The 13,621-nt window shown below is 47.8% G+C and overlaps 1 protein-coding gene across 6 annotated transcripts in view; it reads left to right on the forward strand.

Moving 5' to 3' along the window:
* CDON (cell adhesion associated, oncogene regulated) overlaps positions 1–13,621 on the forward strand; it is a 122,693-nt gene that overhangs the window by 94,848 nt on the left and 14,224 nt on the right. For 4 of the 6 annotated variants that reach the window (XM_073584954.1, XM_073584955.1, XM_073584956.1 and 1 more), the window contains 10 exons: positions 891–1,014; positions 3,515–3,790; positions 3,923–4,069; positions 4,691–4,834; positions 4,928–5,215; positions 8,125–8,394; positions 9,216–9,572; positions 10,874–11,106; positions 11,198–11,372; positions 12,268–12,372. In XM_073584954.1, coding sequence (XP_073441055.1) covers positions 945–1,014; positions 3,515–3,790; positions 3,923–4,069; positions 4,691–4,834; positions 4,928–5,215; positions 8,125–8,394; positions 9,216–9,572; positions 10,874–11,106; positions 11,198–11,372; positions 12,268–12,372 — 2,065 coding nt within the window. In that variant the 5' untranslated portion in view covers positions 891–944. Of the gene's footprint in view, positions 1–890; positions 1,015–2,328; positions 2,414–2,737; positions 2,882–3,514; positions 3,791–3,922; positions 4,070–4,690; positions 4,835–4,927; positions 5,216–8,124; positions 8,395–9,215; positions 9,573–10,873; positions 11,107–11,197; positions 11,373–12,267; positions 12,373–13,621 lie in introns of those variants that run through there. The other 2 variants (XM_073584959.1, XM_073584958.1) reach the window with 2 other exon arrangements.

Here is a 13,621-nt window from a genome sequence, read left to right on the forward strand (position 1 = left end):
GTAAAGCGCAAAATACACCAAAACATAATCTAACCTAGAAAAATGGTAGTTTCCATAAATTAAGAAGAAAAACCTAAATAAAGAGGAAAACTGAATACCATAAAAAATATATGAATTTTATTGAGAATATTTAAAAAAAAATTCAAAATACAAGCATGGGAACAAAATGTGCAAATAAAAGTCACACAAAAAGGTAAAGTGCCAAAGTACCAGACAAGGTAACAGAAGATACCATGATTTGTTTTGTATAACAAGGTTTGAAGCCACATAAAAATAATGCAAAAGTTTGCACATTAATCTCCCAATATGTAAGGAAAAAAGGCCAAATAAAAAAGTGCTTTAAACAAATCAAACATCGCAGCCAAAGATACTGGATAATATATGCCCCCCAAAAATAGTGAATAGACCTATGCCTTAACGTAATTTAAATCATGATAGGTGTAATAGATCAATCACCATGATAGTTATATGCAAGTTCGCAAGGAAATAAATACATTAACATGTGATCCAGCATGAGTATGGAGGCATGGTATACAACAGAAATGGAATAAGTCTGGTGGTAGGGTGACCGGACACCCCGACGCGCGTTTCGCGTTTAGCTTTGTCCAAGGGGAAAGTGTATACCCCTTGGACAAAGCTAAATGCGAAACGCGTGTTGGGGTGTCCGAGATGTTAGTGGCCCCCAGACCTCCGGGCCCCTGTGCAGCTGCACAATGTCGGCACCTGATCAGATTTTCTGAAATCCGAGTTTGACCCACGTTCATCTAATATGTCTGATGACCCTTATTTCAATTGGTGGTGAAATCAAGCATCTGGATCCTACGGTGAGGGGTTTGGTGTTGTCTCCTAGCACAAGAAGACAAATCTGTTCTCTTCTGCTTCGCTTCCAGATTGTTCTGGTTTCTTCCCGACATTTGCACCGTTCATCGCTGTGACCTGGCGCTATGCATCCTGGACCGAGGCATATGCTGCTTTGTCTCTCGCTTCTCCTGCTGCCGACCAGGGCCGAATCAGGTACATGGGCAGATTATAATATGACGGCACCAGCAGAATAGTGAGTGCAGCTCCGGAGTATAATACAGGATGTAACTCAGGATCAGTTATGTAATGTATGTACACAGTGAATCCACCTGCAGAACAGTGACTGCAGCTCTGGAGTATAATACAGGAGGTAACGTAACTCAGGATCAGTAATGTATGTATACAGTGACTCCGCCTGCAGAATAGTGTGTGCAGCTCTGGAGTATAATACAGGATGCAACTCAGGATCAGTAATGTAATGTATGTACACAGTGACTCCACCTGCAGAATAGTGAGTGCAGCACCGGAGTATAATACTGGCTGTAACTCAGGATCTTTACAGGATCAGTAATGTAATGTATGTACACAGTGACTGCACCAGCAGAACAGTGTGTGCAGCTCTGGAGTATAATACAGGATGTAACTCAGGATCAGTAATGTAATGTATGTACACAGTGACTCCACCTGCAGAATAGTGAGTGCAGCTCTGGGGTATAATACAGGATGTAACTCGGGATCAGTAATGTATGTACACAGTGACTGCACCAGCAGAATAGTGAGTGCAGCTCCGGAGTATAATACAGTATGTAACTGTCACACTCGCGCCTTGGCTGAATGGCGCGAGCCGGGGGTTGTGGCCCCACTGTGCCACAGACCAGACTACCCTGGAAGGGGCGTGACTGCGACAGCTACCTTGGTCTTCACTGGAGCCTCTGATGGTGAGGTCAGGCTTGTGCGGCAGGTAGCTGCCGGGTGCCACTCCAGGGTGGTGTCTGGCTGTGGCTGCTGATCCCACTCGGGAACAGGACACCTGGACAGGTGCGAGTGACAAGCAGGCTGAGACACTGGGCAAGCGGGCACGGCTTGGAGACACTGGGCAAGCGGGCACGGCTTGGAGACACTGGGCAAGCAGGAGTGGTACATGAGAGAACAGGTTTGAACCTGTTCACACAGGAGATGCAGGTATGAATATAGGCAGGAAGGTGTGGTATATGAGAGAACAGGTTTGGACCTGTTCACACAGGAGATGCAGGTATGGATATAGGCAGGAAGGTATGGTATATGAGAGAACAGGTTTGGACCTGTTCACACAGGAGATGCAGGTATGGATATAGGCAGGAAGGAGTGGTATATGAGAGAACAGGTTTGGACCTGTTCACACAGGAGATGCAGGTATGGATATAGGCAGGAAGGAGTGGTATATGAGAGAACAGGTTTGGACCTGTTCACACAGGAGATGTAGGCAGGCAGAGCCGCAGGAGTGCGGAACAGGCAGAGCTGCAGGAGTGCGGAACACAGATAAAGCTGCGAGGGTGCAGATGCACACACAGGGAGGACACAAGGAAAGACACGGCAGAGAAGGAACCACAAACAAGGAGACTGACAGACAGAGGTAAGACTGAGTTCAGACAGAGACACAGGGACAAAGACACAAGGACCAGGATATTCTGAGACAGAGCACGGACAAGGTACAGGGAACAAGACTCAAGGGCCAGGATATTCTGCCTCCTGGCAGGCGGACAAGGTACAAAGCGAGACAGAGTATTCCTACAGAGAAGGAGATACACAGAACAGGGCCTGGCTTCCTCAGCAGCAAGACACTAACTGAGTTTAGACATTGCACAGGCAATGTTTCAGTGGGAGTGGCGAAACTAAATAGTCAAGGGCTCCAGGTCAGGTGATTGGTCAGGGACAGATTACCCAGGTGCACCCAGACTGCATAAGAACCAGAGAGTTCAGGCGCAGCCCCCCTATACACACAGTCAGGAAACATGGAGAGCAAGCAGGAGAACAAGAGGCATAGCACATGGAGCTCAGGGCTGGCAACAGACAGATTTCACAGCATGGCTTGAAGCAGAAAGTAAGTTGGTGTGCGGGGGATGGGAGGCCATGAAGTGATGCCAGCAGGGTTGTTACAGTAACTCAGGATCAGTTATGTAATGTATGTACACAGTGTCTGCATCTGCAGAATAGTGAGTGCAGCTCTGGAGTATAATGCAGGATATAACTCAGGATCAGTAATGTAACGTATGTACACAGTAACTCCACCAGCAGAATAGTGAGTGCAGCTCTGGAGTATAATACAGAATGTAACACAGGATCAGTTATGTAATGTATGTACACAGTGACTGTACCAGTATAATAGTGAGTGCAGCTATGGGGTATAATACAGGATGTAACTCAGGATCAGTAATGTATGTACACAGTGACTCCACCAGCAGAATAGTGAGTGCAGCTCTGGAGTATAATACAGAATGTAACACAGGATCAGTAATGTAATGTATGTACACAGTGATTCCACCAGTAGAATAGTGAGTGCAGCTCTGGGGTATAATTCACAACATGCCTCTGGATCGATACAGTAATCTTTTAATATGGGAAGTCATTGCTAATTTTCTTGCAATACATGAGTGGCGCCACCTAGAGGCGTCATTATGTGAATATTAGTTTCCTGCCACTAATACTATAATTGCTCTTTCTTCCGTCCTTGTAGATGTGACTCTTCGCTTTCTGTCTGAACCGCTTTCGACTGTCCAGATGCCGGGGAGCAGGGTGACGCTGTTTTGCTCTGCAGAGTCGCCGCGGCCACACCTTTCATGGTTATTTAATGGAGAATTGATGGATAGCAGAATGGGTCGAGATGTGGAGGCTCATCCAGGGCAGCTCGCCATCGCGGCTCTCGCTCCCCAGCACGTTGGCCGTTATCAGTGCATGATGAATTCCAGCTCCGGCTCTATAATAAGTGCATCCGCAGCCGTGTCTATGGCCTGTGAGTACTGTGGGCGATGGGGCTATGGATGGACGGAGCTCGGATGCACCGATCCCTCAGCGAGACCTCTCAGGATGAGATCTTAGGGGATCAGTCCAGACGTGTGTGCCATTTTCTTTTCTTGTTTTGCAGATTTGGAAGATTTTACAAACTCCTCGAAAGTCACAGTGACGGTGGATGAAGGAAGCAGCGTGATTATTAACTGCAGCGCCCCCCAAAGTGTCCCCCGTGCCCAGATGCATTATAAAGTGAAAGGGAAATGGCTGGAGCGATCAGCAGGTGCGACCGTGGGCACTTGTGTGATTGCATGGAGAGATGAACCCCATAGCCTAGATTAAATGGTCCCTAGTATAAACATGCCAAGGGGTCCGTCACCGGGTCAGGCGTCCATCAAAATTGTGGTCCTCAAACTCAAGGGGATGGCAGCCATTGGGAGCCCTTTCCATAACAATGTGGTCTCTTATCCACAAGGTGGTTGTCTGAGGGACCTCAGATTTAGGGTCCACAGTCTGACACTACACCCCTCCATCCTGAGACTGGACCCCCCTCTAGTTCCTCAGTTTCCTTAGCTACCTTGTGGTTTGGGAGACCACCATTTGGTTCAGGATAAATAGTTTTGCTCTAGTCCACACTTCTGTGGGGGCTTGCTCACAGCTTTATGGGCCACCTGTATGGTGTGTGTGCCCCTTCACTAGTCAGGCCGCCAGCCGTGCAGCGCAGGCTCATTCTTCATGATTAGTGGCTGTAGGATCTCCTGGTATTCAGCACATGTCACCTCCCGATGGAGATGCCATCGAAGTAGACCCTGCACACACCAGTCCCACATGCGGCACCATCACAGGTCAGGAATTACACACGTTGCCTCTCTATAATAACAGTTTATATCTTTTATGTCTTTAGACAAGTTCCTGATTTTACCTTCAGGAAATCTGCAAATTTTCAATGTGTCCCTGGAGGATCGCGGACCCTATAGATGTGCGGCCTATAATCCAATGACCCATGAGCGGAAAATCAGCGCCTCGGTCTACAAGCTGGCTATAAGAGGTGAGCAGCGTGCATGGGGGGCCGATGGACCCACGTGGTCTCGTCTCCGGGTCTGGACTGTCCTCTTACAGCTCTTCATTTCCTCTGTGCCAGATCCATCTAACGATGACGCCAGTGTTGCCCTGCCAGTCATCACACACAAGGTGTCCGCTCACCTGCACAACTCGCTGACTCTGGAATGTGCGCCCGCGGGCGCCGGTAATCTCCACGTTCGCTGGTATAAAGATGGACGTGATGCTATGGCGGACAGATGGAGGAAACTGTGGTACACCCATCTAGTGATCGAGGATGTGGAAGCCCTGGATGGGGGGAACTACTCCTGCCGGCTGGGACATAACCCTCTGAGAATCGCTCTGGTCAATTATACAGTCACCATTCTAGGTAAGAAGAAGAACTCAAGAGCTGCGCTTCCATGAGAAGTGTGTATTGTGCCGCTCCTCACTGTATCCACAAGGTTTGCCAAGACAACGAGGTGCAGTGTGGGGTCCAAGATTACAGTTAGGGGACTTTGTGTGCCCTTCAGGTATCACCGTCCATGTGCAGCTGAAACTTCTGCATCTCTTATAGGTATGACCCTGGCTGTAGATACGAGTTCTGATACATATTGGACATCCAGAGATGGACGGTCCGCTGTGGTGTACATAGGGGTCATCCAGAGACGGACAGTCCTGGGTGGGGAACATAGGGGGCATCCAGAGACTTACAGTCTGGGGTGGTATGTGTAGGGGGCATCCAGAGAAGGACGGTCCGATGTGTACGTAGGGGTCATCCAGAGATGGAAGGTCCGGTGTGGTGAACATAGGGGGCATACAGAGACGGACGGTCTGGGGTGGCATACATAGGGGGCATCCAGAGATGGGCTGTCCGGGTTTGGGTAAATAGGGGGCATCCAGAGACAGACTGTCTGAACTTGGCTTTAGAGAGGACGCCGGACGAGGAAAGCAATGTACCCAGGCACCTGCGAGTCCTAATAATAGTGTTGGCTTAATGGCGCACATGGAAATGAGTGGATGTGAAGGCATCTATCATCTTTCTGTAGGAACCTCCTTCAGCCTTATAAATTTTTTTTAAAGGGGCCATGACATAGATTTAAGTGGTCCACTGTGTGCCCACCCCTGAGCATCCTACTCTACATGGAGTATGATGGGAAGAGTGGTTGTCACTCGTGAGTGCGGTCATTGCATGCCTGTAGCACCCCAAACCCTTGGGACCTTTCCCGGTGACCTGTTCCCTTGAAGAAGTCTAACATCAAGTTACTTTGTAATTAATTTTCACCTCTTTAATTTGAGGACCCCCGATCATGGATCTTACGAGACCCCTGTAGGAGCGGTTTTATTGACTATTTCACATATTTTATATCTTTAGGGACATTTTCTTCTCGCTTTTATGTATTTTTCTGTTGCGGTCTGAACTCTGCAATTATCTGGATTTATTTCCCGGCTTATGTAATAGACGCGCTCGTTATTTTGGCATGGACACTAGTGCCGCTGGCAGCCGCGCTCACATCCTTGCTGGCACGTTCCCGTTGCCACCACAACAAGCTCTCGATTATGTGAGACAAGGTGTCTGGGTGATGGACGGGCGCATGGAGGGCACAGTTGGCATTATGTCTGCAGGGCCGAGTCCAGCACTAATCGGGGAGATTTACACCAGCTCCTGATCATGTCCATTACAGCCGCCCCTCCCCCCTCTAGTCTCGGGGCGCAGATCTATGGTTGCCTCTGCGTGTCCCTCGCACAGTGCAGGACGTGTCACCTCCAAATGTGGCGGCGTACACCGCTCCCCCGCTCCTCTTGGCACCGGAGTCGTTTTCTTCCATCCGTTCCAGTTTCATATTTATTATGTGATTTTATGTTCGTTGTCCCAGTTCCAGTCGTTGCTGCAATAAAACACCGCTCGGAATGAAGTTTTCAGCTCATAGGAAAATACTTGGAAATTTACGTTTTATTGAAAATCCTTCGTTTCATAATTTATAGAACTTTTTCCTCCTCTAGTTCCTCGATTGTAACGACCGCTAATCCTGATTTCCCGCTGATCGTGTAGATAGTGAGATGGTTCAAATAGTGTACAGGTCGGATGTGTCCATCAGCGGGGACTGGAGATGTTCACCATTATTGGGGTCTTTAGCACCAATGCTTATGCAGTGGAGGCTTCTGGAAAACTCCACCCACTTGTCATTTTTCTTTCTGCTGGGCTGCATCATAGTAATGGCCTCAGCCACTGTGTGGTTGCTACATTGTATCACTGTGGAGCATTTCATAGTGATCTGTGGTCAGGTACTCTCAGCAGCACGGGCAATGACAAGAAAAAATAAAATCTGTAGAAGAAAGCAAGAAAAGTAAGGGAACCCAGTGCACGATACTCCCTCTCACATGCTGTATCTGAACTGCAATGCTCTTGACACCTGTTTCTTTCCTTCTTTTAGGGAAGGCTCATGACTTTTATAGCGGAGACAGCTGTGTCTGCCCCATGGGTACTTGTGCTGCCATGCGGTGCCCGTCTGTGAGCAGCTCCAATACATCCATAGTGTTTTATTGATTAACCCTTTATTTAGCCACAGTTGGACATAGATTGGGGGGACTAGTTTAGGGGGAACTATAAATTAAAATAAAGATCTGACAAGGAGTATAGTCACCATAGAGACACTTGTGCTGCTGCTACTTGTGGGGGCCAATGACTCCTCCAGGGGCACTACTACTCTGGAATGGAGCGTTTTACTGGTAGAAGACCCCTTTAAATGCGGGGCCCCTGCATGACAGATGGGATTACCACTATATGATGTCCTATTGCATTGATGGGCTTAATACCACACACTAACGGATTCCCTGATGTCAATTTTAGGGATCCCCGCCCAGGAAGAGATTGCCTCCTCGGGGGCAGGACTGTAGAGAATAGTCACATGACTACATTGGGCTGTTTTGAATGGCTGAGAGGGTTCATAGAAGGGCGGAGTATTCGTGTTGGCTGTTATTGCGCCCTCTCGTGCTGTAATTACTGTGCAGCTGTAAGATGTCATCAATGTAAAGGGTTTGTGTTCCTTTAGCCAGAACCCAATTTAGTCATTAAGTTGTGAGCAGCACGGTGAATGGCCCAATGACTGTGGAATTGCTGCAGTGTTTCATGGTGATTCGTCGTGGTAACGCTCAGCCGTGGTCTCTGAGGAATGGCTTATAAGGAAAGATTAGTTATAGCGCGGCCTGTCCCTTTAAGATGCCGATCTTCTCCATTCAGTACTTATGCTTTATTATTATAGGATTATTTATACATTTGCCCCTTTTTTTTCTTTGCAGAAGTCCCATCTATATCGCACCCCCCCGAGGACCAGTCTGTGCTTCTGGGCGCAGATGTCACTTTTACCTGTGAGTGGCAGGGTAGCCCACCTCCTACCATCACCTGGCTGCACAACTCCGAGACGCTGCATCCGTCCTCGCGTCTCCGCCCATCAGGGAGCAAACTCCACATTACAGGCGTGATGGCGAAGGATTCTGGGATGTATCAGTGCATGGCGGATAATGGCGTAGGGGCGGCACAGGCGGCAGCAAAACTCCGGGTACAATCAGGTGGGTGAAAATATAAAAACTGATGATTGTTGCATCGCACCGAGTTTTAAAACATCTTCAAGGGGAAGTTTTGTCTCCTCTGCAAATTGCAGATCATGTTTGCAGAACATTGGGCTGATATAAAATGCGCTGCTCCACTCTGAGAGATGCTGCCATCTAAAGCTAGTGGCATTTCTAGTCTCCTCTCTTCCATTCCATATACAGCAATACAAGAGCGCCACCTACTGTCCGATCTGAGCTTTGCATCGATACTTAGTAATAAACTGTGAGAAGCTGGTTGTGGCGAGCAGGAGGAGGCAGGCAGGTCCCCTTTTTGGTCTTTTATGATAGAAGTCTTTACTCGAGCAATTACTGAGATTATTGACCTTTTACACCGGACTTTCTACAATAATAACAATCAAGAAATGATGAGTTAAAAGGGACAAATTCACGAACACGTCCCTACAAAGTGACAAAGTCCTGGAAGTGTAACTACACTTTTGTGATATTTTGAAGTCCCTCCAATGCGCTGATTATGGGGTCCAGGGACCCTCACAGATTGCACAAACCTCCGGAAAGAAGGGCTCAGTGAGTGCACTCAGAGGTGTATAGCGTCCTCACACTCTCTGTGGAGTCTGTACTCAAGCTCTTCTATCTTGGGGACTGAGTGATCATTGGGGGTCTTGTTCCTGATTTGCCATTCTGAGTCCTGGGAAAGCTGGGTGGTTGGAGCGGCGGCCCTGTGGTTGGAGCGCCGGTCCTGTGGTGGGAGCGTCAGGTCTGTGGTGGGAGCGTCTGTTCTTGTTTTGCATCCTGTAGTGTAACCATTTAATTCCTTCCAGAATCCGGCTCCAGACCCTCCATTGTGTCGCCCCCTATAAGTCTTAGCGTTGTGAATGGAGAATGGGTCACCCTGACCTGCAACGCCACTGGTCAGCCTACACCCATCATCCGCTGGTTTGACGGCACTGGACCCATCAGTAGTCACCCATTCCATATCCTGCGTCCTAAACCGCGCAAGTCATCGCAGTCCAGGGTGGCGGGCAGCGGCGGCCCTGACCCCGTACATGTGGTCATGTCTCAGGCGGGGTCCAGCTCCTTGCACATCCCTGCAGTCCGGGGGCAGCACGCTGGCCGATATGTCTGCGAGGCGTCTAATCAGTTTGGATGGACCCGAGCAGAAGCCACACTAACCGTCGGTAAGTTCTTCACCGTAAATTGTGATTTCTTCTCCAAACATCTAATGAAATGATAAAGGCATCATAGCATCAATGTGACGGCACGGGTCCAACGTGTAACTCGCCATCAGATATCGCATGCTGCTCCGTAGGAACCAGAAACAGCCCATCCTGGACTGGGCTTTTGGGGCCCTTCACATGTTTTAGTTTGGGGCCCATTGGCATAATGACTGGTCCCTGCGTTACTGTGGGCCTTGGTCAGAGCCATATTTTGCCCCCTACTTGACATTGTCTTGCATTGCGCCCATATAACAATATCTGACACCTTGTATTTCCCAAGCCTCTCGCTGTCTCATGTGTCAGGTTTTGCTCTCCGGGGGGGGCTGTATTATTCCGAGCACTTCATGTGTGGCCCCCCCACCTCGTCCACCCATCTCATACTGTTTGGTGATGGTATTTTCACGGCCTCACAGGCGGCCGGTGCTGGAGCTGATTACCTGCAGTTTCTGTCTGCAGAGGTCATTCATGCTGCTCGCCCTGTATGTGTGCAGCCTGTGTACGGGGGGATGAATTGCAGGTATGTCCCACTGTGTTTCTCCATTATATCTGCTCCTGGGAAAGCTGGGTTCCCGGCCAGAAGGCTGCCATTACACCAGCACCATCCAGCTTTTCAGACTTCTGAAGGTCACATCTTCCTAATCCTGCAGTCCTCCATCCATCACCGGGCAGATTTGCCTTTCGGGGCTCTGGGACAGCTGGGTAACAACCTATATGGCTGCCATTACAGGTCATATTAAGATTGTCACCCAGCTGTTTCAGACTTCTGGCCAATCTGCTTAGTTAAGGGATTATTTATCCCTCTGCTCCTGCGTATCAGTCAGATTTGCCTTTTAGGACTTGGACAGTTGGCTGACAATTAATATGGCTGATGTTACAGCTTTCAGGTAAGATCGCCACCCAACTTTTTCAAACTTCTACTTAGTTGGGAAATTTTTGCTGTCATTGCGGAGATGGGCATCCAACCTATCAGAGCTCCTGAATGGCTGACCTGCCTAGTGACATTGTGTCCCGTTCTTTGATAAATGGTACATTTGCCGTTATGGACACTGGGGTGTCTGGGTGAAAACCAATGTGACCACATTTATTAATGCCATCCAGGTTTCCTAGACTCCTGAAGTGCAGAACTGCTTGGTTATGAAGTCTGCTGTGATGTCCACTATATTGGTGATCACCCCGCTCTCCGAGGGGCCGGATAGTTTGGGGCGCACATTGATTAATGCATTTAATCGGAAGGATTTGAATTGTTGCATTTAATCCATTAGTTCCCTATGAGATGAGCACGATACGTTTGGATGTGGCCCCCAGGACTACTGAAGACCCTGCCATTGCCAGCACTGCCCCCACAGAAAAGCCTGTCAATGCCACCATGTTACCGGAAGCTCCCATCATCCTCAGCCCACCACAGGCCACCAAACCGGACATGTATTTCTTGGTGTGGCGATCAGGACGTGATGGCGGCCTACCAATCAATGCCTACTTTGTGCGCTATCGGAAGGTGAGCGCCATCATGTACTTTAGTATGGGAAGGAGCAGGATTCCCCGAGGTACACTCCTACAGGTTACTAAACCATCTCTCACCTCCATAGTTGGATGATGATGGAAATGTGGCGGGATCCTGGAATTCCATACGAGTCCCAGCCAGCGAGAATGAGTTCCACCTCACAGACCTGGAGCCTGCCAGCCTGTATGAGGTGTTGATGGTGGCCAGGAATGCAGCGGGCGAGGGGCAACCCGCTATGCTCACATTCCGGACCAGCAAAGGTGAGCCATGTCCCTTACTGCTCCCGAGTTACCTCCTGTATTATACTCCAGAGCTGCACTCACTATTCTGCTGGGGCAGTCACTGTGTACATACATTACATTACTGATCCTGAGTTACATCCTGTATTATACCCCAGAGCTGCACTCACTATTCTGCTGGTGCAGTCACAGTTTGCATACATTACATTACTGATTCTGCATTACATCCTGTATTATACTCCAGAGCCTCACTCACTATTCTGCTGACTTCAGAGCTGAAATCTCCCACATCCCCTGGTCCACCGCAACACATGTTTAATTTCTTTGTCAGGCGAAGATTTCTAGATTTGCCTCCTGACGAAGAAGTGAAACGTGTGTTGGGGCGGCGGGGATGCCACACACAAACTCCTTATTCATGAAATACTGCCTTCTACTTTATACTAATAGCCTAGTTCTATAGGGAACAGTATATTCCTCTACTAAATGCTATACATTAAGGGGCTTTAATTGTACTGCGGTGTGCAAGCTATATTATCACTGGATTATACAAAGTGTGCTGGTTTTCCCTGCTTGGTATGCAGTCACCTTGAATGCTTGAGTGTTATATACACTTATTTTTAATCATGTTCAAATAAATTCGTTTTTTATTGTCATCATATGCTGTAGCTTATATATTTGATTCAGTTTTTGTGCCACCTAACTTGATCTATGGGTTTATTGGTGTAGTTATCATTGTGCAGCTGATGTAGAAAATCTAACTGTCCTCCAATATAGCAGCTTTTACTTGGTGTGTGCTCACAAGCTTGCTGACTGTTTCCCAAATGGCCCGGTTGTATTGTGTATGCCTGTCCACTCATCAGCACATGTAATATTTTGCAGCACAACCTGACATCAGACTGTTCTTTACTTTGCACAGAGAAGAACTCGTCCTCCAAGAACACCCTGGCTCCTTCCCCTCCAGTCGGAGGACACAAACAAGTCATTTCACCGGTGCAGAAGGACTCTGTTCGGCACAGCAGTGGTGAGTCCGTCCACAGTGACATTTCGTAGTCAGTCTGGCTGTATTCAACTGTGCTGAAGTCCGACGCGTCTAGGTCTAAAATGGCTGATAACAGAGAACAATACACAGTGGTCACCTGTATAGTGGCGAAAAAATTTATTTAGTCAGCCATCAGTTGTGCAAATTCTCCCAGTTAAAAAGATGAGAGTCCTGTAATTGACATCATAGGTAGACCACAACTATGAGAGTCAAAATAAGAAAACAAATCCAGAAAATCAACTTGTCTGATTTGGCAACGTTTATTTTCCAAATTTTGGTGGAAAAATAAGTATTTGTTCCCTAAAAGCATGCAAGATTTCTGGCTCTCACAGACCTGTAACTTCTTTAAGAGGCTCCTCTGTCCTCCACTCATTACCTGTGGTAATGACACCTGTTTGAACTTGTTAGGCCTTTTTCACATTTCCGTTTTTTGACGTGAGTGTAAATCCGCCAGAATGTGAAAAAACGGATCCGTTTCTGTTGTGGCACAAACGGAGGCCACCGGATCCGTTTTTTTTTTTTTTTTGACCGATCCGCATTATCTGCTAGTGGTGGAAATTTAAAGGAACACGAGCCTGGAAAAAGGAGAGAGAGAGAAAAAAAAATAAAAGGTTTCATTGTCCGTCCACTGAAGTACCATCCGTCAAAATCCGCCGCTAATGCAAGTCAATGGAAAGAAAACGGATCCGCCAAAAAAAATGGCGGATCCGTTTTTTTTTGCAAAACGGCGGATTTTGACTGATGGAATCATAGAATCATAGAATCGTAGAGTTGGAAGGGACCTCCTGGGCCATCTGGTCCAACCCCCTGCTCAAAGCAGGATTCGCTAAATCATCCCAGTCAGATGTCTTTCCAGCCTCTGTTTGAAGACATCCATTGAAGGAGAACTCACCACTTCTCGTGGCAGCTTGTTCCACTCATTGATCACTCTAACTGTCAAAAAGTTTTTTCTAATATCTAATCTGTGTCTTCTCCCATTCAGTTTCATCCCATTGCTTCTAGTCTTTCCTTGTGCAAATGAGAATAAAGTTGATCCTTCTACAATGTGACAGCCCTTTAGATATTTGTAGACAGCTATTAAGTCTCCTCTCAGTCTTCTCTTTTTCAAACTAAACATTCCCAAATCCTGCAACCTTTCCTCATAAGACAGGGTTTGCAGACCGGTCACCATTCTGGTCGCTCTTTTCTGAACTTGCTCCAGTTTGTTGATGTCTTTTTTAAAATGTGGTGC

Source organism: Dendrobates tinctorius, unplaced genomic scaffold (assembly GCF_039654945.1).
Source record: "Dendrobates tinctorius isolate UK_male_01 unplaced genomic scaffold, ASM3965494v1 ptg000086l, whole genome shotgun sequence".
Taxonomy (NCBI): domain Eukaryota; kingdom Metazoa; phylum Chordata; class Amphibia; order Anura; family Dendrobatidae; genus Dendrobates; species Dendrobates tinctorius.